At 42.9% G+C, this 26787-nt stretch overlaps 1 protein-coding gene across 1 annotated transcript; it reads right to left on the bottom strand.

The window, feature by feature from the left end:
- Positions 1-258: 258 nt before the first annotated feature.
- On the bottom strand, positions 259-26787 carry Derl1 (derlin 1). The gene is made up of 8 exons (XM_075960991.1): positions 26355-26787; positions 16365-16476; positions 11736-11800; positions 10785-10811; positions 10207-10302; positions 9141-9193; positions 7405-7515; positions 259-3671 (listed from the first exon to the last, which is right to left on the bottom strand). Exons 1-8 carry the CDS (start codon positions 26505-26507, stop codon positions 3533-3535), a joined length of 756 nt encoding a protein of 251 aa, XP_075817106.1. The 5' UTR covers positions 26508-26787; the 3' UTR covers positions 259-3532.

Here is a 26787-nt window from a genome sequence, read left to right as displayed (position 1 = left end):
TTTTCCTGCTCGACTATGAGCTACTGCTGCATTCTGGGGAAGGGCAGGCGTTGTCTTCTATTGTGTACCCACTGATGATCATGCTCCGGTGAATAGCAGCAAACCTGTAAACACACCAACAGCCCTGGTTAAACTCTGGGTCACAAAGCCCAACTCTCTGAATACGGGAAAGGGACTTGTAGGGGGCTGGTAACGGGTGTGAGAGGGATGAGAGGATAAGTGTCTCCGTAATCAAAACGTACTATATCAACACGAGTATGAAATTATCAACACAACACATTTAATAAAAGAAAAAAGTTGGTTTAAGCACTGGTTCCCAAAGCCAACTGAGTATCAGAATTACCAGAAACTTTATAAACATGTAAAAAGGAAAAGATACAAGATAACTACTCCCCTCAGGCCCCAATCCCAAATGAGTTTCATGTCAGAAGCCAAGGAGTCCTAAAATATTCACAATGGAATACACCTGCATATAGACATTAACATGTCAGGACAGATCAGAGAGAAAAGTGTGGAAAAGGGGAACCGGGGGACAGGAGCCCTGGGTTTAAACCACACACCCCAGGAAGCACAGGCTGTGCACACAATCACCCAATCCCAACCCAGAGCCACTTTAGAAAGCAAACTGCCAGAAAGCACAGCTGCCCAGGCCAGGCTTCTAAGATACTATCAGGGAGAAATCCAGGAAGATCCATACCTTTGCCCAAGGGTTAACAAGTTTTATTATTTAGTATTGTCACTATTGAAAATGTAAACTGGCAAGGGATCTCACAATTGGCAATGAAGATGCTGGCAACTGAGACACTGCCTATTATTAGTGCTATTCAAAAGGTAGCTCAGAACATCACGAGGCTGGCAATGTCCCATCATTTCAAATAAATAGGATCTTTCCTTCGTGTTCTATTATTTCTCTATTAAGTAGAGAAAGGAGGTGCAAGGCTCTGCTTCTTTGTGTTGCACTGGAAGGCCAGGAAACTATACTCAAACTGTTCACCTTTAAGATAAAAAACTAGGCATGTGCCTTCTACTCTGGGCTTCCTACGTAAGGAAGGGTTTATGTAATTCCAGAGTTCCAACACTCACACCCATGGGTGAAAACCTAAAATCTGGAAGCACCCTGCTTCCAGAGGTGGTGGTGTACGCCTAATTCAAGAACTTGGGAGGCCGAGTATCCCAAGTTTACAGACAGTCTGGGCTATATACCAAGACCCAATCAGCACATACATACACACCACACCACACACATATGTGCCTGCTCATTCTCACATACATTCTCAAAGATTTACACACACATTCATTCTCACACTCATACACTCTCACACATATATACATTTACACTCACACAAAGGAAAACTCAGTACTAATTCTTCCAGGAATTCCAACATTCTCTAATATATGAACAACATCATATACAAAAGGCTTGCTGTGTCCTGCTAATCAAAACCTACTGGAAATCACATAAAACTGATCCAGTGAAGACAATAACATAAAGTACATCATACAACACAGCACAGCAGAGGTATGGAAACTTAACATAGACAGCCTTCAAGTTACACAGTTTAATTTACAATATTTACCAGTAAAAAGGATTAATTACAAAAAAGAAAGCTGTCTGTACAAAATAAGGGTTTTTGTTTTTCACATTCATAATGAGAACCCACTGTGGTGTCTTACCTTGTGAAGTCAAAACTAAAACAGCTCGCTTTGGTACAACTATCCGAGAAGGACTGGTAATCCAGGCAAGATAATAAAATGATCAGTCTCCTAACCATGTTCAGGAGAAAGAATTTAATGAACATTTTGCCTTGAAAAGTAAAGTTCTACATCCTTGCAGACCCTTAGAAAAGACAGTGCTCTCAGGAGCCAGCCTGGTGAGAGAGTGTAGCACAATCTCCTGCTCTCTCATTGGGACAGTCTTTCCGAGTTCCAGCCTCCACCTTGCACAGGGAGAACCTATGCAATGCCATGGGGAGAATGTGGAATTTTGCAAACACATTTTGTAAAGCCTCAGGACAGCAGGAGAATCTGGGCATTTTGGTTCAGCCTCTCTCCACCCAATTTTTTATCATATAAATTAAATATGGAAAGGTACACAAATTTTCAAACTCCCACTTCCTAATACAACACATCACAGTTTTAATAAGCAGATAAAGACAAGACATACTGTTAGGGCACATTTCCTGCAAGGAACCAACCAAAGTACTGGAAACGTTTGGACAATATTCAAAGTATAGCGGCCACACCACACTGTTCCCAGCAGTCTGGTTTCAGAATAAAAGCATAAACTAACTATATAAAGCACTGTGGCCTTCAGAAAATTTTATTTAGTGATGAGCCAAGCTCAGCTGGCAAAAGCCCACCTATAAAAAGGGAGTAGGTCTAATTCACAAATGTATACATGCATGACCCAAGATAACAAATAATTCTAAAGCTATTGGAACCTCTAGTTATGTGTCACTTACTCAGGTGTGCTATCAGCCTTAAAAACTGATTGACTGATACACATCCAAAGAGCCATATTTCCCTCACCAGTAACCAAAACACCTGACCAAAAAAATTAAGGGACAAAAGCAATGAAAGAAAAATCTAAAGAGTCTGACACTTTCTCCTCTGCTGACTCAATGAACACACATCCACAGTGAAAATGAAACGGAAACAAAGCCCTGAAGCCTGCCTCCAGGGACATGTCCGGCCAATGGGATCTGGAACCTCCTAACACAGCACAGCACAACGGCTCTGGGTACACAAATCCAGCAGAGCGCACCCATGGAAGAAACACAAAGAGATCATGTTGAACCCATTCTCTGCGTTAGAAGCAGCTCCACTATGGTTTTGATCACTTGGCTTAGGGGGAGAGAAGTGCCTAGCAACAACTCCTAACCTCATTATTCCCACGGGGCCTCACTGACTCAGTGGTGCTTTTCGGATAGAAAATCTGCGGAGGCAGCAAATGGCCACGCTGCTGTCTGGCCGACAGAGTCCCCACCGCTGAGAAAACTCTTCGGCCGCCGCTCCAGTCTTCTCCCTACTGTCACAGTCCTGCCAGCAACAGCTGAGAGCGATGTGTGAACAAGCTCTTTGTGACCAAGCTTTGGCAAAAAGTCAATAAATAAGAGTTTGTCAAAGGCAAAACCATTTTGTGGACAACTCGAGTTGCAACTCTGGGGACATGTGTGTGAGAAAGAGGAAGGGATCCTTTGGCAGGGCTTGGCTAACCAACCCCACTTGCCCAGCCCATTATTCAGATGGAAAGGAAAGAAGAGAAGACACCAGAAAATGAGTCAGTTTTGAAATCTGCACAGCTGATATTTGTTCTTCATAGCAGTAAGGACTTGAATGAAAATCATGAAACTTGAGGAACACTTGTATTTTTCCTTTAGGATTTAAAAATGTCGTCTTGTACTGAAAGACTACATTCAGCGTGGGTCAGGTCCAAGAGCGGCAGCAAGAACTTGGCCATTAAGCGTGCCCAGTACTGGGAGGAAACTGTCATCTGCTCAGCATGGCTGGTGGGCAGGCCAAGGGCTGCTTCTCACTGGTCTCCAAGTCGGAAGCCCTGGCCCCAGTTGTGTCTCCCGCCTCCGCCATTCTGATCAGCAGCTCTCCTCATGCTGGCAGGGGGCACACCAAACCCCGACACTCCTCCTCTCCTGCTGGGTAGCCAGCGGTACCTGGAGGAGAGAGAGAGAGAAAAAAAAAGACAAAGACGAGAACAAGGTTACTCGTAGACCATCTCCAGCCACTCGGAACATCTCCATCTCCTGGGTGTTCCAAAACATTTGTCATGATGGGAAAGGCCAGAGATACGGGCTTATTTGGCTTTCCTTTTTAGCACTTAGTGCAATGCCCTGACCACAGATGGCAACTGCTTTTCACGTTTCTAAACTTATCAAGCTTTCAGTTAAATTCACGCTCTCCATATTTTTTTCACCGATTATAAAAGTAATTCATGCAGAGCAATATGGAAACAAAAAGATTGCACACACAAGCACAAGAGTCACTGATGGCTTCTTGGTTTGTCAGCAGATGGGTCAGACTGGATCAAAGAATTCAAAATGAACTCACTTCACTTTCAGAGAAAACCCACAGGCAGCACGCCTGAGCCCTGCACAGCATCTCCACAGCTCTGGACCACAGGCTTTCTGTCTCAAAGCTATGGTGTATTTCTAGTTTACTCATTGCCTGCCTTCCAACTGTACCCTTCCCATCTCAGACAGTGTCAACACCAAGGCCAAAAAAAGTCACATGATCTCTAACTTTACAAATTAATAAACCAGGCATCACAGGACAGCTAACAAAACTTTAACCCATGTCTGTTCTCAGTGACATTTTCAACATTTCTCTTCACTGTCTGCATTAGTAAATTGGCAATGTGTTTGGACCTGTTTTATATAGGGTTCTAAAGTTTAAATGTTTGATGGAAGCAGGGAGTACAAACTTACACCCTGGTTTGAAACTCTTTGCAGCCAGAATGTCATGATTAGTAGTCACATCAACACCCAACAGCACAACCTTATATGAAAGCAGTTTACTGGCCAAGAGGCACCTGTGTAATGTCATGTTTAGAAGTTCATTGGATTGTCACAATTACCCTGTGAAGATATTAACATACACACACACACACCCCTTTCTTTCTTTTCCTTTTTGGCTGTTCTGGGGGTTGAATCCAAAGCCTCAGGAGTGCTAGGCAAGCACTCTACAACTGGGCTATGCTAACAGCCTTTTTGTTTAAAAAAAAAAAATCCCAACAAGGTTCCACTAAGTTGCCCAGGCTGACCTTGAACTCCAGAACCTCTGCCCTCACCCTCCCAAGTATCTGAGTTTAGAGGCAAGCCACAGTTCCCAGCTAAAAAACTTATTAAATTGACAAGAAAATGGAGGCAGAAAGCGAGTGAAGTTCTTCAGGAATAATGGTCAGTATTCCAGCCCAGGCAGCCTGACCCAAGCTAGTGTCCATACACACTCCTTCATGTGCACGGAAGCAACTACTACAACACTGAGTACGACTGTTCAGACACCAGCGTGCATCAGTTTGTAACATGTGAAATACCTTCACACTCCTCCCCAAAAAAGAGAATGACCCCTTTTACAGAAAAGTAACTGTTGGAAGAAAACCATACAGAAGAAAAGATATAGCTGCCTTTTAAAGGGAATGCACAATATGGATTTTAGAGTTTCTATAAGTCAATTCCTCTCTCATGCCCAGTCGGACATGGGGACTCATGCCTATAATCCCAGCTCTTAGGAGGCTGAGGTAGGATGACAAATCCCCAACCATCGGGACGTCCATATCAAAACTGTCTCTAAAAAACTAAATAACAAAACAAGATACAGTTTCTCATTAAACTGAAGTGTCATGTCCAGGCACCAAACTGTCAGCATCTGTAACATCTTGTTCGATACTCCCCCTCTGCAGTACAGAATAAAACAGCACTTGAAAAAGGCAGTAAGGCTGTCTCACTCTACTGCACACACAAGACAATATAGAAGCCAGCTCCACTGCTTAAGCTAAGAGTGAAATTAAATGCCAGTAATTAGAATAAAAAGACACCCAATTATACATAATCAACAAAAATTTATGGTAATTCCAAAGCAGTTACTGCTTTTGCAAGGAGCTACATTTTACCATCTGATCTTTATGCAAAATCTAACAGAAGGGCGTCCACCAACAGAGAGATCTCGAGAGGAAGGCAGGCTCCAGTGCGCTGCCGATTTTGCCATTAGAATTTTCTACACTTCTGTCCACAATTCAAAAATATCTGTAAGCTCTTAAAGTCAGGAAATGGCCGTTTTAAGGTAAAGTAACTGTTGGTGACTCCCCAGGACACAAGCTTTTTAAAGCTGATACATCTGCCAAACCTACTTGATAACCCAAATCTGCCCCCACTGTGTCCTTTGGTGATTAGAAATAGATTGGTCATGTGTTTCTTCAGTCTGACGGCAACCCAGAGGCAAGAAGAGAAACAAATTTCTTCTTATTTTCTTTTAGAAACAAACAAACAAGCCACTGAATTATTCTGAATATTATAGTTCGCAATCAAATGTCTTCTACAAACATCCTAGCTTGCACAGAGCTGGGGCAAATACTACTCCGGGGTTACTGCCCCTCACCTATCCCTTGGAAAAAAGACAAAAGTACAAACATTACAATAATATCTTGATTCAGAGGGGTTCAGTTTTTTAACTCTTAAATGCAAGTGGTTATTTCCTAGCCCTGCACGAAATTAGGTGTGACTGTCAGGCAGATGGTGACAGCCAGATGGGGATTTAACTGGTCCCTCTTTAAGAGCCCTTCGCTTCACTGACAGAATGGCCGTGCTACTTACACACTCATGTTTGAACATCTCCTCTCAGCCACCAGTCCTCCCCACAACGTCTGGTACATGGCTTTTATTAACCCAGATCCCAACACTATGCCATTAATCCACAACCCACCACTATGTCTTCAACAGTGAGCCTTGCTTTATCCAATCCTGTGAGACAGGGGCAGCCTCTCAACTCAGACTGTGAACCAAAGGTTGGAGGTTTTAGTAAGTAACCTGACCAGTATCAAAAGTAGTACTAGCCAAGCAGTGGTGGCGCATGCAGAGGCAGGTGGATCTCTGTGAGTTCAAGGCTAGCCTGGTCTACAAGAGCTAGTTCCAGGACAGTTAGAGCTATTACACAGAAAAACCCTGTCTCTAAAAACAAAAACAAACAAATAAAAAAAAAGGAGTACCAAAGGGAATGGCACCCAACCCCCAGAAGCTATTGCCCTCGGCCTCTTCTACTTAATTCTAAAAGAAGACAACTACGAAGGACCTACTTCTAAGGAGTTGCGACCGCTACACAATTCTCAAGTCTCTCATCTTAACTTTAAACAATCTACAAATTTTCTAGTCTATAACGTTTAATATATAAAAGTTTAAACCAGGCAGGGTAGTGACACCTATAATTCCAGCACTTGGGAGACTGAGGCAGAACAATGGAGAGTTTAAGACTAACCTGAGCTACACAACAGGAACCCTATCTCAGAAACAGAAACAAAAATCACATTCTAAAAATGGCAAATAACAGGCTAACTTACTCAGCCAACATCATAGGTGACACCGATGTTCCAAGAAAAACTGTGGTGCCATCCTTCATGCCTGGCACTTTACAGTGGAATCACGTGCCTCAGCCCGCTCAGCATAGCTGATCTATTTTTGCGATGGTTTAGTCAAGTTCGTGATCTTTAGCTAGAAGCTGTCATGAAAGAGACAGCACTGTGGCACCAATCCCTGGTGTCCTGACCGTGAGAAGAACTTCTCTAGTTCTCATTTCTCCCTCAGAAAGGGCAGGAGAGTGTCTCTTCACGAAACTCCAATCAGGATACTTGAAACCACAGGACAGCACCACATTCAGTAAGAGGAGAAAAAAACTTACAAAAACTGAGGCGTGGACAGAAAATTCCTTCCTCCCAAGTCCATTGGATATCTGAACATCAGGAAGAAATAAAGATGTCCAACGAGGTTTCCAATGAGCTCATTGATCACCCTGCAAAGAGAGTCGAGTCAGTGCAAAGACATCCAGGCAACACAGTGAGCTGCACAAGCTGTAACTAAGAGCATGGGAAAGAGAGGCAGCCTTCACAGAAGCCCATTCCAGCCCCTGGGAGTCAGCGACAGCTCCACAATGGCCTTTACAGTGTGAGTGACAAATGCATTCTGAGGGAGAGGGAAATCGGGCCTGAAGAACTAATGAGGCCCACAGCTCCTCAAGGCCAGAGGCACCTCTGAAATCTCAAGGCCCCGCCCACCCTCAAAATATGAACTTTGTTCCAGTCTATTTCAGGAGCTGGGGCAGGTGCAAAGCAAGTTAGTTTCTGAATTCTGAAACACAGTGCATGTAAAACAGACAAATATGCAGACTACCAAGAGGAGAGCATGGGAGGGAGACAGGTGACAACACACGACTGCTCTGGCTCCTGGAGCCATGACACTCAAATGAGACACAAAGAGACCACTTGGGACTTTTTCAGGTTTCCCAAGGCTCACCCAGGGCTCCCTATCCACTGCTGTTATTACACATCATTCTTCATCGTCCCACAAAGGGATCTCGCCCAAGCCTCCGCCCTTGAGGGTGGGAGAGCGGAGGGGGATTCACCAATCTCAAAACGTGCTTTGATCTAGACCGTCCACTCCCTTCTCTGTAAGTGCAGACGAGGAGTAAGGACCACAACAGGCAAACACATCAGCTAGATGAAGGACTAGTACTTTCCAACTCGATTAACTTTTGAAAATATTTGGTAATGGAAGAAATGGAAGCTCTTAAAATATCTCTAGTTTTGTGTTTTGTTTTGTTTTTATGAAGAACATTCTCATTATTTTTTTCAAGACAGGTATTTTTCTCTATGTACCTCTGGCTTTCCTGGAAATCACTATGTGGATCAGGCTGGCCTTGAACTCACAGAGCCTGCCTCTGCCTCCCACATGCTGGGTTTAAAGGTGTGTGCTACCACACCAGGCAGAAGAAACTTGAAAACTTATTTGTAATTGTGTGTGCATGCCTATGTGTGTGTATACATAGCTATAAGTCTCCAACCAGGCCAGAGATACCAGAAACCACATGGAGTTACAGGCTGTTGTGTGCTGCCTGACAGGGGTGCTGGAAACCAAACATGGGTCCTCTGCAAGAGTGGCACCTGCTCTTGACCACTGTGCTGTCTCTCCATCCCAGAACAACTCCATCTAGATGGTCTCTCTCTGAATTTAGACTGGAAACGTGAAAGGTTTTCCACATCTCAGTACTAACTCCAGCAAGAGTAAAAATTTCAACCTGCCTGGCAGAAGTTCTATACCATCAAACTGTGTACAAAACAACTTCTCTGAGACTCCATTTCTGTGGCAGTATGCCATTTCCCAGACATTCTGAAAGTGCCTTACAAGTACATAATAGAGTCATCTTATGGATAGGTTCCTAAGAGGAATTATGACAAATATTTCTGTATCTACTCATTATGGATAGTGAATAAAGACATATGTATTCAAAAAATATGTCTAAAAATACAATGTATCTGGTGACAAGCTAACAAAGTCTTTCAAAGACCAGGAAAGGAAGATAACAATGAATTAAGTTTCCCAAGGATTGGTTTCCAGTTAAATAAATCTAACATTACTTACGAGCCTCCAATGATATAGTTGAATCCGAGGATAACCCAAGGTAAGTAGCAGGCCTAGGAAAGAGGACACAAATGTGAACAGCCACGTCTGAAGACACCATGACACTGCAAAACCTAAAAATGGGGAAGGAAATACTAACCAGAGCTTTATGGAAATCACTAGGTCATTAAGAATTTCTCAAATCTAACACCATCCTCATCATAGTTACATCTTCCTACCTAAAACTGTGCTCATTTGTACACCTGTAATTGCATGGAAGGAATTCTTTCAAATTCAGTATATACCCTGCTGAGTTAATAGTAACAAAGAAATAAGGGTTTTATGGATGACAGTAAAAACACCCCAAACTCTAAGCCTCCAATCAGCAAATGGTCATAGATAATTAACCTGAATTTTTATCTAACACTGTGTGGATGTCTTGAACTAACACTCTCACAACAAGGTATTAGCTTTCCAGATCTGACATCCGAACCATAGGACAAACTTAAGACTGAGTGAACTTCAGTCTAATAAAACTAATAAAAAGAGGGTTATCCATAAACAGCTGTAAGGCTAAGTGAGGTAAGTAAGACAAAAATCCCAGACTCAACAAATCTAACCCCAGGCAGATGACTCAAGCAATATTCAGTTCTGTAATGAGCAGGACATTACTGGTAGAAATGGTAAGCTCAGGCAGCATTTGAGGGCGCTATTCAAGGTAAAGTACTTAGCACCGAAAAGGGTATGCAGGAGTGACAAAAAGATTAGAAATGGCAGGATTCCTGCATGTTGTCTCTTTTGCAATCTCTTGTACTTCTCCCCCCACCCTCCCACACACAAACACATACACAAGATCACTGAGGGACATATCCCTGAGGAACCTGAGGTTCAGAGGAACTGGAAGCAATATCATCAAGGGATGTTGGGATGGCTATGCACAGGACTGAAGAGGGGGAGGAAGGTGCCTGCCTATGCTATGCTACTCTGCAGTGACCCCTTCTGGAAGTGTCAGAAAGATACACATTTGAGCTTAGGGGGGATTACTACAAAGACAAGAATTAAGTTTTGTTCCACCTAGGTAAAGTACCTTAAATCGTGTTCCAAACCAAAATGATACGATCAGGTCTCTGTTCAGCTGGGCCCAGACATAAAGGACCGACATGATCAGAGGAATCATCAGCAACTGCAAAAAAGGCGACATATGAACCTCTGGTCCAGGAACATGCAACAAGGGTTTGATGTGGCCTGTCTACTACACCCACCCCCTAAAAATCTGCAAACAAAACCAATGATTAGAATTACAAACTAATTGCATCATTTATCATACAATGAGTTCCATAAAAATCTATAATCAATACAATCATGTTTTTACAGGAAGTCAGAAACATTAGTTCAAGCTGTTATTTGAAAATAAAGTTTTTTCTTAACCATATAAGCTGCTTTCAAGGAATACAGAGCCTCATACATGGCCAGAAAATACTGCAAACCCATTACTCTGAACGCATAAGCCAAAAATAAAAAGAAAATTCAATGATTTAGATAATGTCTACAAAAGCATCAAAGGCTTAGCTAACATATTCAAAACAATAGCAGTTATCATTTTATACTTTCAATGTAATCTCAAGTGCTTAAATATACACAAAAACCAATAGTTGAAAGACTTACCTGCATATCCATTGCTAAACCAGTAATCTTGGTTTGTAAAGTTAAAGATCATATACACAAAGTATTCTACAGATATCAAGGTTGATCTGATTATTTCCCTCCAATAGAATTCCATTACACTGTTCCAAAGGAGAATATATGTCTATCAATTAGATATGGGAACACACAAAAGTTCGGGTAACTGTGCATAAGTTTCCCATTAGCCTGTACAGTCAGTAGAGCAGGAGAACAGAAATGAAAACCTCAGCGCAAATTGGTCACTTGGTATCTTTTGGTACCCTGCTATTCAGCATCTCTCCTTCAAGTACAGGATGGAGATGCCTATGCATTTCAAACAATTATGATCCTGCTCACACTCAGGGATTAACAGCACAAAAGTCCATGACTTATTTAAGAGAATTCCCTCCATTCTCTTAAAGGAGAGGGCATATCCCATGCCCTATATTTTTCTGGCTCTTGGCCAACTTTAAATGGCAGTTAGGTCCGACTGTTTGCTTATCAACTGTGCCTCACAGAGAGATGGACTATACCCAGAGTAGAGGACTAGATTATTATTTAAGACTCAAAAGATGGACAACAATGAAATCAGAGAATAATGCTGGCTATAAATCAATTTTCTGGTAAGAACCACAGATTCCGAAAGCTGCCTCGCAGCACGGACTGTGCTCCAGTCACAAACTGTCATCCCAGAGAACACAGAGAACTGGGCTCAAGGAGACAGCAGTAAAAGTCAGCTGACTATGGAAAATCCCAGAGGCAATACTAAAAGGAGGCACCCCCAAAACCCAAAATTTATCCTCGCTTTAAAAAACAATCTCATTAACTACATTTTTAAACAGTATAAAAACTGATTTAAATATTTTATAGAATTCTATTTCCAAAAACCTTAAAACGGGGGGGGGGTGGAGGAGGAGGAGCATGTTTCTGGCCCAAAATAACACTGAAGGATACCACGATGCAAATCCAGTTAAAGAGAAGCATGAACAAATAATCTGCTGGTCTCCCATCAAAAGCTCCTAGAACAAACACAAAGCAAACATCAGGGTTCAGAACTGTGGAAGAAAATGGCATCTATGGAGAAAAATACTTCAAAATGTTATATTGAAACAGTTAAAACCACTTCTTTAAAGAAAGGGGAGTTTTTACCAAAGTCTATACCATGACATAAAACTGAACCACAGGCACCTGACTACGATCGGTTTATGCTCCACTGACCTGACTTCCAGAAAGCTACACACTGTAGCTGCCATGGGCTAAAACAGACCCAAGGGGGACAGTCAATTCCAGAAATACAGAGCCTTGTCCCAAGCGCAGTGAGGCCCTTTCCCCTTCCTCATGTCCTGCTGGCTTTCCCTCATGGTCCTACCGTAATCTACTGAGAACACTTTTGATACTGGTTAATTCCCGTCTCTCACCCATAGATTAAAGCCTGTCAGGGGCCATGTCCACTCTGCCTACCGCTGTCGCTCCTGCAGCGTGACTCTGTGGGAGCCCGTTATTACGACAGGGCTATTAGCTGCTGCTGCTGTCAATATCGGGACCAGACAGATGCACTGCCACTTGTCCAGCCCGGGCTGACGTACCGAGCAGAGTCAGTCTCTATTACAGATCTTACACTCGGGAACAAGGGAGGACAAAGAAAAGGCCAGACCTCTCCACAACTGACTTTCTCCATAAGGTACCTGTGAGGTGCAAGGGTCAAATGTATGACCCCTTACTTAAAAGTGAGAAAATAAAGTCCATGACCAAAGTCACATGCTCGTCTGAAGCAGTGTGGGGCTAAGGACTAGGTTAGCGCTTTTCTCACCCCACCGCTGCTAAGAGTGCTTCATTCCAAGGGAGAAAACCACAACAGTCCAGCTCTTAATCTAGGGACAGTTCCCAACAAACACCTCAGTCAGGACATTTTGAGAGAAGCAGAGGGAAGAGACAAAAATGACTAGAAAGTCACTTCTCTACACACTCTGCTAGGATTACAAGACACGGCAGTCAATTCTTCAGCCCCGAAACAAGAATCACAAAGACAGAAGGATGGATCTTAAGGAAAAAGAAAACATAACAACAGCTTTTGCTTGTAGTGCACACCTGTAGTTCCAGGACTCAGGAAGCGGAGGAGTACAAGGCCTGGGCCAGCCGGGGCTACAGACTATACATAGTAAGGCTCTATTCTCAGACCAGAAGGTGGAACAGGAGGGAAGTGAGGAGGGACCAGTCGCCTTTCTTGCTCTCCTTGCTTCTCTCAGCACAGCGTAAGGACACACACGCTAAAGGCTCACTGTATTAAAGGACTTCTGAATCTGAACAAGAGCCAAGCTTTTCTGGAGTGGTTCTGGCTCTGTGATTTCTAAGGATTCTTTAGACTGAGATACCTATAATCACATAAACTGTAGTGCTGTATTATTTGGCATGCAAGCAACTAGGAATTTACAATTAATGGTCTTAAATTGCATTCTTTCAGTGCAAATCAGAAACCCCTTAAACCAACACTGCTTCATTCTTTTTCTTTTTTCGATTTTTTTTTAGTTTTGCAAGACAGGGTTTCTGTTTAACATCCCCGGATGTCCTGGAAGTCAGAGATCCACCTGCCTCTGCCTCCTGAGTACCGAGTGCTGGAAGTAAAGGCATCCGCCACCACCGTCCAGCTACAGTATTTTGTTTCTGGGGTTTAGGGGGGCTTTTCTTTCTTTCTCTTTTTTGGGGGGTGGATCTGAGACAAGGTTCCACTGTGTAACAGCCTTGATCTCACAAAGATCCATCTGCCTAAGATCCACCTGCCTCTGCCTCCCAAGTGCTGGGATTAGAGGTGTGTGCCACCGCTGCCTGGCTCATTCTTAATAATTTAACCAGGCAAGAAATTATGCAGGTGGCATATTAACTTAAGGCTCTGTGGAGTGCAGAGAAAATGAAAAACAGAAAACCTGGCTTCCATTCCCCGTAGTGTTATCTCAAATAGCTGCGACCTTTGGGAGATCTGACCACTGCTCAGGACAATCTTTGATGGCAAAGATTCTTCTCCACAGTCATGTTCAAAGCAGCAGCATCAGTCATGGAGGCCACAAAATGAAGTCAAGTGCCCATCAATAAATGGATGAAGAGAATGCAACATTACCTATATGATTTAACAATAAAGAGGAATAAACTACAACTACATGCTATATAGAAGACCCTTAAAAACATGATACTAAGTAAAAGAAGTCACAAAAGGCCATATATGGTATGGTCCTATCAAAATTAGTACAAGACACTACTAGTACAGGCAAATATAAAGAGCCAGGAGGAAACTGGTAGTTCCCTGTGGCTTATGTGGAGGGGAATGGGCAGCAGTAACAGGTGCAGACACTCGGGGGCAAGGAAATGCTATAAACTGCTACGGTAATGGCTGTACAATTCTACACACAAACTAACTGAATTGTACACTTTAAACTCAAGTGAGGAAGCTGGATGGGATGTGGATTACCATCTCCCTTGTCACGGATGGAAGATGGGATCCAAGGGCTTCCCTGCATGCTAAAACCTACAAATGTTCGCAATCCTTGGATAAAATGGTATAGTATTTGCACAGAAACTACAGACTCTGACATATACTGTGAAATAGATCAGATTACTTATGGTCTCTTTTACAATGTAAATTCTGTTAAGTAGCTGCTACAATATGTTGTTTGGGAAATAATGATGAGAGGAAAACTGTACAAATTCAGTACACCCGTTTTCCAGATATTTTCAAATTTTCAGGCAGCTGACTCAGGACACAGAATCCACAGATACAGAGAGCAACTTTTTATCTCAAAAAAATTGTTTCAAAAACGCCTCTCAGCTTGAGCATTTCAAAAATGCTCTGACTGGAAAAAAAGGGAAGCCACTTCTAAGGATAAAAGCAAACAAACGCAGCCAGCAGTCTAACAACTGACAGGTTTCTCTACCTGTTGCGCATATACAGAGTAGCACAGACCAGCTTGCGCAGCCTGGCCAGGTTAATACAGGGGGTAAATGGACGTAGGAACACAGCAAACAAGAGCAGAGGTGGCCATACAACTATCCCAGTTCAGTCCCAGTTTCCGTTATCAGAGGGAATCCTTAAGGCTTGGCGTCAGAAGCATGCTAGGTACTGAAAAATGAAAAGGAATTATACATGATGTGCTGTGTGTGTGTGCGTGCGTGTACATCAGCATGCATGTAAGCAGAGGTCAGAGGATATCCTTCCATTATGTGGGCTTCCAAGGGAATGGGCCTTGGTGGCAAGCACCTTTACCAGCTGAACTACTTACTGGCCTCTGGCCTATGCTTTTCTGCAAAGAAAGGTTGGGACCCCACCCAATCTCTGTATTAACAATGACTTCTTTTTGAAAAACAGCAATGTCAACTTCAGGGAAAGTTGTATTTCACAGCAAATATCAAACCCACTCTGTCCCTGCAGCTGTAAGGCACGAATAATTTTCAAATACTTGGGTAGATTCAAGGATGGTTCGTAAGAACAGGCAGTTTTATAAAATCTCTGAAGCCTGCCAACCTTTGCAGATCACTTCCACTCAGAAAAATATATCTGTATTTTGTCAGAGTATCAATTTACTATTTTTTTTGTGTAAGCAACTTAAAAATAGCGTATAAAGTATTGTAGGAAATAGATAATTCAACAAGACACTTTTAAAACAATGTATTGTTTTTCCATCATACAAGAGATTATATTTGAAAAACTACCACAGTACCTACCAAATACTGACTACATAAAGTCTATGTGCAGTATATGCATGTGTGCACATGCAGGTGCCCATAGCGCATGTGTGAAGTCAGAGGTCAACAGTCAGCATCTTCTCAAGGTTCACCCCCTTATTTTCTGAGCAAGGCACTGAAACTGGAGCTTACAGTAAAATGACTCCACTAGGTAGCCAGGGAGCCCCCAGGATCCTTGGGTCTCGGTCTCCCAGCACCAAACTGCAGGTGCACAGTGCCACACCCAGCTTATTTACATAGCTAAAAGGATCTGAAATCAAATCCTCAGTCCTGTGCTTTAGCCATCCTCTCCAGCTGCAGGCCGAGTGCTTGAACCACTGAGAATGAGATTAACTCTGACTTGCATGAAGTAAGCCTTTCACCATCAGTATAAGAGATGCATGTACTCTTGCCCGGTTTTACTCTAGCAGGACAATGACTAGAATTGAGAACAAAGCCCAGGCATACAAGAGACAAAGATAGGCAAAGTTCTGATCTGCTGTTATTTCCTTCTGTAACACTGCTACTTCACAACTCACTCTGTGAATAAAAACTCAAGCAGGCTGGGTGTGGTAGCACACACCTTTAATCCAGGACTCAGAAGGCAGAGGCAGGTGGATCTCTGAGTTGGAGGCCATCTGGGTCTAGCCAGGAATAGATAGTAAGACCCCATTTCCAAAGAAAAAAGAACAAACACAAAAAACACAAAACTCAGTCTAAGAGCCTCCTACAGTCATGACCTAGTGTGCAGGTAAGAACCATCATTGACCATTCCTTCATATAATGCTAATGGCCCTCCAAATCCAAGTAAATGTACCAATTAGTAAGTTAGGATGAAACAATACTTAAAACAATTATGAAAAGATAACTTACCTGCTTCAAGTCGTGTAGAATACTGATATAAGAAATATAAATTGACCAAATAAAGAAATCCAGTTCCTGGACCCACGGGGAAATAAAAGGTAGCAGTGAATGGCCTCCATATCTGGACAGATCAAAACAAACAGATGTCAGTGTCTCTGAGCTGGACGGAACGGGTTTTTTTTTTTTCCTTTTAACTAAACAAAATCAAACTATCTTTCTATGAGAGATAAAGTTACATCATCAACACAATTTGAGAAAACAAAGTTCCTGCCAACTTATATAACATCAATTCACAGATCAATTAAATAAAAGGACATCAAAGATTATCAAAAATCTTATTAACATTTTTAAACAAGTCAATAAAATCAATACTGTGCAAACATATGGCTAGTCTTGCCTGCAATCAGGCTTCCAGATAATCCTAAGGTAAAAGTATCACACTCAAATGCTAGAGGTTAACAGGAACCAAACCAATGTGCTCAATAGGCAATATGGGTTCAAAAGTAAGTAACACACACGCACGCACACACACACATCAACATGAAGGGGGAAGCCCTGACTCCAATCTCCAAATGTTATTTCCATCAACAACTGACTGGTTTCCTTTTGGAAGCAGTACTGTGCACTGACCCCAGGGCCTCACACATGCTCCGTTAAACGCTCCATCACCGAGATACATCTCAGCCCTCCTTTCACATATGATTCTGAGAGACTCACTACATTGTGTAGGCTGGCCCTGAATGTATTCTACAGCAGAGACAGTTCTTGAACTTTCAATCTTCCTGCCTCAGCATCAAGAGCTGCTGGATTACAAGAGTTGCCTGCAACACAAGGCCCTGCTTTTGTTTTTGGTTTATTGAGATAGTGTCTCTGTGTAGCCTTGGCTGTCCTGAAATTCATTATGTAGTCCAAGCTGCCCTCAAACTCAAGAGAGCTGCCTGGCTCTGCTTCCCAAGTGCTGTAATCAAAGGCATGCACCACCATACCTGGCCTCTGCTTTGTTTTTGAAACAGGATCTCAAAGTCCAGGCTATGCCAGAATGTTCAATCTGCCCGTCTCAGGCTCCTGAGTGTTAAGATTCCAAAAGCTGGCCACCATGCACGGCCCATTTCCTCCTGTGTTCTACCATATTCCTCCTTCTTCACCATACTTTAAATTGCAGTTTTCTATCTTCATTGCCTTGACAAAATATTTCTATTGGCTTCAGAGTATTTCTGTATGTGGATATCCAAACTTCGTTTAAACTGTTATGATGCCATGATGAATATTTTTGTATATTCTCTACAAACACGCACGCACACACATGCGCACACACACATACACAGAGAGAAAGAGAGAGAGAAAGTAAATGCCTGTGAATCAATCTGTTAGATCAACAGACATATGCACTTATTTTGGTAGATATTGCCAAATGTCTACAGAAATGCTTAATTAATTTATACCTCCTCCTAAAATGTAGATGAGTGCCATCTTTCCACACTTACTCACCACGGAGAGTATTTTACAATCACTAACCTGAAAACCAATTTTTATTTGCTCTGAGAAAGCTAAGCATCTCTCTATATTTTCTAACTATATTTCCTTTATCTTTCCTATATTGTAAAAACATCCTCTTCCAACAGACTGCATTTCTTTATGTATTAAGGGACTTTCTTGTTGCTCGTTGTTTTCTGTTCTGCCTTTAGGCTGGTGCTTTCACAGCACTTCTGGTTATTTTCTTCGGCAATAGCTATTGCTATAGTCTCTGCATTTTTAAATACACTGACTTTTATAGGACTTTTACCATATGTTCAACATAAAGTTTAAGACACAGGCAGGTACTCAGCACTACCAAGCTTATAAATTTTTCAAAGATGTTTTTCCAAGGATAAAAACATGTCCAATTTTACTGCAATGCCTTCACAATTCACAGATGAGGAAAAGATCCAGCTTATTTTTCTAGATGATCATTTAGCTTTCTGGTCTCATTAAAGTAACTATACTTTCTCCAACTATGTGAAAGGCTAATTCACCTTAAAGCCTACTTTAGAGTAGATCATTTGGAATGAATGCCTATACTAAGTTATTTTCATTTCTGATTTAATATTTTCAGATCTAAGAAAATATAACCTCCTTCCCCCTTTTCCTTCTCAAGTTCTCTTACTGGCTAGTCCCAGTACTCTTCTAAAGGAAATCAGATCCAACATCTTTATTTTTTTATCAATGTAACGCTGACATACTCTTGCCAAACTTTCACAGTTTTCCACACAACTTTCTCTTCTTCCTCTTTATAATCAACCACAAAATAAGTAACATGTGAAAATTGAACCTCTTGGCCTTCCCAAGCACACAGCCTATGCGCAAATAAAAGTTTGTATCTTCTTTCACCTTACCATTCACCAGCTCACATCTCCAAAACAGTATTAAACAGCAAGAATAAAGTGACAGCCTCCTAGACTTTGGTAAAACAGCATGACGCTGACCTTTGGCTTAAAAGCTATGTGTCTTAAGGCACGAAAAGCTATGTGCCAAGCACGAAAAGCATGGCTGGATCAATCATGGCAAGACTGTCAAAATGAGCAAGAGTTGGCACAAGGAAGGGAAAATACACTCTTGGCACAAAGCCCCCAAGAACTGCAAGAGCACAGTAAATAGGAGAGGGTTGTTAATGATCCAAGGCTTCTAGAATGGAAGATCAGAGTCACAGACCCTGCAAGAACAGAACTGCCAACTCCATTCTCCATGGACAGAAATGGAACTCCCAGACCTTAACAATCTGTATGGAGTAAACGTGACCTTCCAAGACCCTGTATTAAAGCAGAGAAGCAATAGGTTCAATCATCTCCATTCATAGCTTGACTATCTTGTGAAAATGGCACTGCAGAAGGCATAGGCCCTGAACATAAGTTGCTGTAACATTAATATTTCTTAGCCTCAATTTCAAAGTATAAGGGGAGAATCACATACAGTCCTCAATTGGTTAATGACGTTGTTACTTTGTTTTGTTTAGGAAGTCCTAGTAATGGAACCCAGAACCTGAATATGCTGGGTAAATCTACTAAGCTGTATACATCCCCAGACCTTGATTAAATGACGTCTTAAAAATGAATGAATGAGTATGCTACTTGGTTTATTTACACGCAATGATTCAGAAGGTCTTATACATGAGGAAACAGCATGATAAAAGGTTACACAAGAGCTAGTAACTAGTAGAGACAGAATTCTGTCCTAGCATGACTCTAGAATTTGTAAGAGACATCGGTATTACAGCTACAATTAATAAACATTTCCAATACTGCTATCCTTATATGACCCAGAAACGAACTAAGAGCAAACCTAACCACCCCCACCCCTGCTTGCAAAATGCACTGCAAACAGGGCAGAAGCAAGTTCCTAGCCTTGGAATCTTGTACGGCTAGACGTTTGAGCTGGCTTTCTTTGTGTACACAGTGACATGGGTCCTGGGACACCTGCCCTCGTCCTTTATCTTAAGGGGCTTGAAAGGCTGGCCTCAAGAAAGGGATCAAACTGCTCTGTTAAAGCATATATGGAGGCGTGCTACTATTACAGCCTTCCAGAAAACACCCACTGACCTGGTTTGTAAAACTTGCATCTCACCTACTCCCATACTCCTTTAAATTGCTCAACGCCTGATTTTAGCAGAGAAACCTCTGGTTTTTCCCTGACTACATTTTCTCTAATGCTGATGACACAACACTATTTTTAGCCACTGTGTGCACCTGTTCTTTAGAAATCAGTGTCTGTCAAAATACCTCGCTTCTCTTGCCGTTCATTAAGCCTACCCTTGAGTTACACTTGCTTTCATTCATCAGAAAGACTTATTATTTTTGTATTACTTTAAAATTATAATTTGAAATCACTAAGCACTGGCTCTTTTCAGAAGGATACAGTGTTTATTTCTGAAATCCCCAAGAGCCTCCTTCCTTCCTCTGTCTGACATGTAAATAGGAAAGGAAGCAGGCTTTATTTGCAGGGCATGAGTAGACAGGTACACCTTCAACTCTGGAAAGCTGAGGGAGCAGCCAGGCCCAGCACAGAAGCCCAGGGCTGGCAGACAGAACTCTGAGTCTCACTCCCGAGAGGACTTGGTGGAGAGAATCCTTCACCACACAGCAGCCCAGGGCCAGACCTTTAATATACAGTGGGGTTTTCTTGGCCCTGGTAGGGACGAGGTTCTTTAGGGGAGAATTCTGCTTTCCTTTTTTTTTTTTTTTTTTTTTGAGACACTGGCAATCCTGACTGGGCCCTGCTACTCACATTGCAGGCTACACTGCTAATCTCCTGCCTTAACCTATCAGGTATTCAAATTACAGGTCTGTGTCACCATGCCCAGCTACAAATTGTGTGTGTGTGTGTGTGTGTGTGTGTGTGTGTGTTCTTCAAGAGAAAAGCTAGGCCCTAGATAGATTTAGGTAATCTGAGGAATCAGAGTTCCTCACATAGGGATGACATTAGCCTACATGTTCAATGCCAAAAACCCTCAAAAAGACCTATTATTCTTAAGTTACTCTTCCAACAGTGTTAGAGACTGTGTCCTTCATTTAACTAAAACTTCCCTAGGACCTGCCGATGAAATCACTGCAAATGCCATCCAGAATTAAAGTGGAATAATAAAGTGAGAAAAAGATTTGTCTGAAACAAAAAGGGTTATTTTGAAGTTAAGAATGTCAACATTGGGGAGCGAACAGGGAAAGGGGATGAGGGCATGAGCTCAATACCTAGAAGCCAAGTAAAAAGCCAAGCACAGTGATAAACACCTGTAATTCCAGCGCTAGGAAGAAGGAAATGGGTAAGCACCTGAGGCTTGCAGGCCAACCAGCTAGGCTAGGCTAATCAGTGAGCCCAAATCCCAGTGGGATAGCCGGGCAGTGGCGATACACTGCCAGCACTCAGGGGGGGCAAAGACAGGGGGAATGGATCTCTGTGAGTTTGAGGTCAACCTGGTCTACAGAGAGAGTTCCAGGACAGGCTCCAAAGCTACAGAGAAACCCTGTATAAAAAAAAAAAAAAAAAGAAAGAAAAAAGAAAGAAAGAAAAGAAAGAGAAAAAATCAAATGGCACGAAAGAAAGAAAGGAAGGAAGGAAGGAAGGAAGGAAGGAAGGAAGGAAGGAAGGAAGGAAGGAAGGAAAGAAAAGAAAAAAATCAAATGACACCCAAGGTTAATCTCTGGCCTTCACACACTTGTATACTTGAGCATGCACGCACATGAAACACACACTGCATGGGCCTCCAAGCAAGATGATTGTGTTAAATGATGGTGCTATTGCCATGTCAGCCTACAGTTCAAGTTTACTCTCTTTCCAGCTATTTATAAAGCATATCCCAAATATTCTTAAGTCAACCTGCAGTGCCTGGGTTAAATGTGACATACAAGCAAAGCTAGGGAATGTAAGCACAGTCTGCAGCACAGATGGAGCTCGTGCCATTTCTGATCCTGGGAAACAAGAGAAGCTCAGAGCTCACAAGAGTCTTCCCATTCTAAGTTAGGGGTCTTTTGTTGTTGTTGATTAGTTCTGTTTCTTTTCTGAGGTAGACGATGCTCGAAGCTACTATATAGCCAAAGATGACCATGAATTTGTGATCCTCCTGCCTGCACCGCTCGAATGTGGGGATTACATCACAGGCCACCATGCCTACGCTGGTGTTTATGTGGTATTAGGGATCAAACCCAGGGTTTTGTGAAAGCTAGGCAAGCACCACACCAACTGAGCCACATCTCCAGCCCGCAGGGCCCTTTCTGATTCTTGCTGTGCTGTTTATTTTTTACTTTCTTGGGCTAGGGTCTTACTCTATAGCAAAGCTAGCCTGAAATCTGCTGTACAGCCCAGCCTGGCCTCTGCTTCCCCAATGCTAGAATTACAGGAGTTCACTACCATGCCCAGTAAGTTGGGATTCTTTTAAATAACAATAATAATAAATTCATGGATTATATTTCTAATTTAATTTAAAATTAATATTAAAATACCTTATTACTACTAATAAATACAAATGGTCAACTATTTCAATAGTTTGCTTATTAAGACTGTTTACTGGTTATTATACAAATTTTTGTGTTACAGTTGAGAGGCATGAAACAGCTAATTTATTTCCTTGATTTGAAGGCACTTTTATTTATGTTTTTGAAATTAGGGCTTACTTTACAATTAATATATTCATTTAATGTAATTTCTACTCTTCTCCCCCTCCTCAAAAAAAGCATCAAACTAATGGAGAGCCCTGTAGTCACTAGAGTTCTATAACTCTGGTGAGTGAGTTAGCATGTCATTATATTATCTCTGCTTTTAGGTAAATATAATGTAGGTCCAGACATAACTTGGTTCATGGCACACAACTTGTAAGCGTCTGAGTTGGGGCCTTGATGTCAAGACCCAACAACTTGAAATACTTGAAAGACTGCAATCTTTCTATCCTAAATAACTCAACTACTCAATGCCTTATGGACTTCCAGTTCTAGGAAAAAAGGAAGAATCATTTTCTATAATTAATTTGGGAGAAATCACTTTTCAAAATGTTCTGCTAAATACTTGGGGGTGAGGGGCTAGCAAGGAGTTTAACAACTTAGACTATTCTTAACCAACTGAGATTGAAACCAGCTTTAGTGTTCATAAAGGAGCCAGCACTTATCTCAAGACAGTTGTGGAAGCTGAGATAACATACATATAGAAAAGCACAATACTAATCAAAGCAAATGGTGCTATATGGTTTTTAAAAAATGAAACATTGTGCAGGCTCCACAGGGGCATATAATCTCAGCATACACTAAAGTATAAGGAAACTGCCACCTCTTTTGTAATCAGGAGCAAATATGAAGACACTCCATCCCTGGGAAGTACTTGATAGGTAGAAACTGTGGACAGCCCAGCAGTGAGGCTTAGCACACTTGCTGTGTTTTGTTACCCAAACTAGAGAAATAGCACTTTAGACTTCATAGTTTGAAAGCACCACACTACACAAAATTAGTCTACAGGGGAGAAGGAAAATACCTTCAGTACTTCAAATTGTGAATGTACAATTCTAAATCAATTATCCCACAATTTCTCTAAGCTGCCACAGATGGAGTGCCCAGGGAGAGGCGTCTGCTGCAGAAACTGGGAAAGCACACCTTCTGTGCTTTTCGTTCTTGCATTGTTTCTGCATCTGAGGGGCTGATGAGGTGTGAAACAAATGATGTCTCTAGTTAATTCGGTTCCCTGCTTCTAATATTGCTCTCTCTGTAGCTTATTAGAAAGGCTTTTGATGGTGATTATTCTACCAATCTGGCTCAAAGAGTCTGTTTCGACCACGTCTCATAAAATGATTTACAGCCAACGCTCCTCATGCACACATATTACCCAATATGCCACCAGGTACAAGGTGCACAACAGTACTCCGCCAAAACATATTAATTAAAGCAAGTGACTGAACCAGTATGCAGTTCAGGCTGTGCTCTAGAACCATGTTCTTTCAACCAACGCTGCAGGTTGTCTCTACTCGGATGCCTGGAGAGCACCTCCAGATTTAATACTGACCAAAGCACAGCCACAGTCCACACTGCCAACCAAACCCAAGCCCCTCAGAGCATAGCATTCCCATGCTCATAAGGACCTGTGCCAGTCACTCCTGAAAAACAGTGCTATCTATCCTTGAGCCCGCTCTCCTTCTCCTCCTCACCTTCTGTATCCACACTAACTGCCAAATCTATCCACAGCCACCTGGGAACCAACCACCATGTTCCTTGCTCTGATTTGAGAGCACCAGGGATGCCTTGCTCAGGGTTATGTTCAAATCCTCTCAGGCGTTACTGGTGCTCTCAAATCAAAGTTCAAAGGTAGAGAGTATTTGCCTGGCATGGGCAATGCCCTAGGGCCCTACGTTTGATCCTTAGCATTGGAAAAAATATTAAAATTTAAGTCTCTTACTATGAACTACCAAGCCCTCTATGATCCAGCCCTCACCTACAGTCCCATCTTTGCTCTACAGGACACACCCCTGGTTAACTCCCTGTCTTCTTCATCTCCCAGGCTTCCCCACTGCCGCTACTCCATACCCGGTCCTCTTTTTGTTCCCAGTTCATTATTCCTCCTCTCTGGAAAGTGAGGTCCAAAGCCAGACCCAATCAAAGATATTCTTCAGTATCCTTAGACTTTTCAGAAACACCAATATCTTAAATCATTTTCCTTAACAATGTGCCTCCCTCTGTTTTTTCCGTAGGATCAGGAACCTCTGTCTAGTTCACTATTGTAGTCAAGTGCCCAGAACATCACAAGCACCCAATTATTCCTATCAACTCAAGCAATATATAAGCAGCTGCTATGTGCCCAGCACTAGTCTAGGTGACACAGGCAATCGTAAAGGTCCTACAAAATCTTGTTCTCTGATGGGAAGTGGACTAACAAATTCCAACAGATGGCATGTGGCAGGGCAAAGTGAAGGTGAGGGAAAGAGAGGGAAGGAGGAACTCTGATGGAGAGCATCAGAGAGGCCTTAAGAGGAAAACGCATGTGGGTAGAGGCGTGAAGGATACACAGAGGTAAAAGAGCGGGCCGTGATTATCTTCCTCAGTAGAGAAATAACATGTGTAAAAGCCCTGGGGTTGACTTAGCACAACAGCAAGCAGGCAGGTACTGGGGGATTCTAGGGAGACGGACAAGACATGATTTATGTTTTAGGAGGCTCACTCTAGCCTGCCCACTGAGAACGAAAGAGCCAAGTTAGCATGACGACAGCTTGCCATGGAGAAGGAGAAAGCCCTGGGTCCTGGATATACAGCTGAGGTGGAGTCAAATGGACGGACCTTCTTGATAGATTCTGGGCTGGGAAAAAGAAGTCGAGGGGCTGTACAAGGTATGTATCTCAATGACAGCACACCTGTCTATGTTATGCCCTGGGTTTGACTCCCCTGCACTGGAAAAGAGAGAAAAAGCAAAAAAGAACTCAGGATGTCTCTATGACTGTTAGTTTCAATTCCTCTAGCAAAGCAGTTGCTGTTTACTTCTAGGGCAAAGACAAAAGGAGATTTGGTTAGATGTCGACTGGTCACCAAGTGGTGATTTCCACCACTACACTAGAGATACCTGTGTACCTGACAGTCTCCCATTTAAGTATTTATGCCCATGGCTGGTAAAGATCTGCCTCCCACGGTTAGGGAGCGACTACAGAGGGATCCTATCATGGATTCCTGCGGCCTATCGTAACATCTAGGTCAGGAAAATGAGAAATCAGCAAAGAAGACTAGAGAATAACACCCAGTGGGGAGGAGAAACTGAAAGCCAAGGAACTTGTACCGAGATTCATATCTAATCTTGGAATCTTGAGTTTCCCCTGATAAAAATTTTATAGCACAGAAGCGATAAAAATAAGCTCTGAGAAATTAGTATTCTTTGGCCTGGAAAAATAATCTTGAGTGTTTTCCTGGATGCTTAAGGAAACTGACATCTCCCGTTTCCTGAGTAGTTTATTCATTCACTGATACATTTAACTACTCTACGCCAGGTGCTGGGTTGGGGCCCGCAGGAAATACACAGAAATTCACACTTTTTAAAAATCTCCGACCTTAAACCACACCTCTAAGTCGGAGAGAGAAACTGTAAACATACGAGCCATCCATTTAGAAGGCTGTCAAGTAGACGCCACTGATTAAGAGGCACCATCACGGTGGGGATTGAGGGAGGGCAGAGGACGTTAAGGCAGCTGGGCCCAATCTGCCATGAGAATGGTAACTATCCCTAACCTACCTTCTCCCTAGTTCCTTCAGAGTGCGGAAGGCGGGAAGCCCAATCTTGCCAGACAAGTATAGTGAGTCACTTCCCAGCACACCAATCTGCGACTCTAAGCTATCCCCGTCTTAGCTCCAGACCCCAGGACCTCCCCAGACCCCAAGGACCCCGCCTTAAACCCCTGGAGCTGGACGCACTACAGATCCCACCAGCCCCAGAGCGCCCCGCAGCCCGCCGAACCAGTCCTGCCGCCGCAGGGACACCTGGGGGCTGTAGTCGCCACTGCCAGACGCCAGCTACTACCTGGAAGCGATAGAGGAAGGCTTCGGGCCAGAGGAAGAAGTAGGCCGGGCTGATAATACCGAGCTTGCCGATCAAAGGAACCGCGACGGTGGCAGCAAACCAGTAGCGCGTGATGGCCGGGATGCTCCTGAACCAGTCCCCGATGTCCGACATGGTCACCCGTCAGGTGGCTGGCTGCGCAGTGCCGCGCGTCCTCCCGTGCCCACCCCGCGCTCCTCGACCGGCTCGGCCAGGGAAAGTAGGAGCGCAGCCGCCGTGCAGGAGGCGGAGACCGACGGACGTGGCGCCACCGAATTCGGACGAGCCAGGCAGATCTCACAAGAGAAACTTCCTCTTCCGGTGGCCGCGGACCACGTGACCAAAGATGCCCTCGCGGATTAAAGAGCCAGCGTCGTTTTTTTAAGAGGAGAACCGAGGTTCGGCGTCCTGGGGT

This window comes from Microtus pennsylvanicus, chromosome 2, assembly GCF_037038515.1.
Source record: "Microtus pennsylvanicus isolate mMicPen1 chromosome 2, mMicPen1.hap1, whole genome shotgun sequence".
NCBI classification, from domain to species: Eukaryota; Metazoa; Chordata; class Mammalia; order Rodentia; family Cricetidae; genus Microtus; species Microtus pennsylvanicus.
This window is presented reverse-complemented; position numbering and strand designations above follow the sequence as displayed.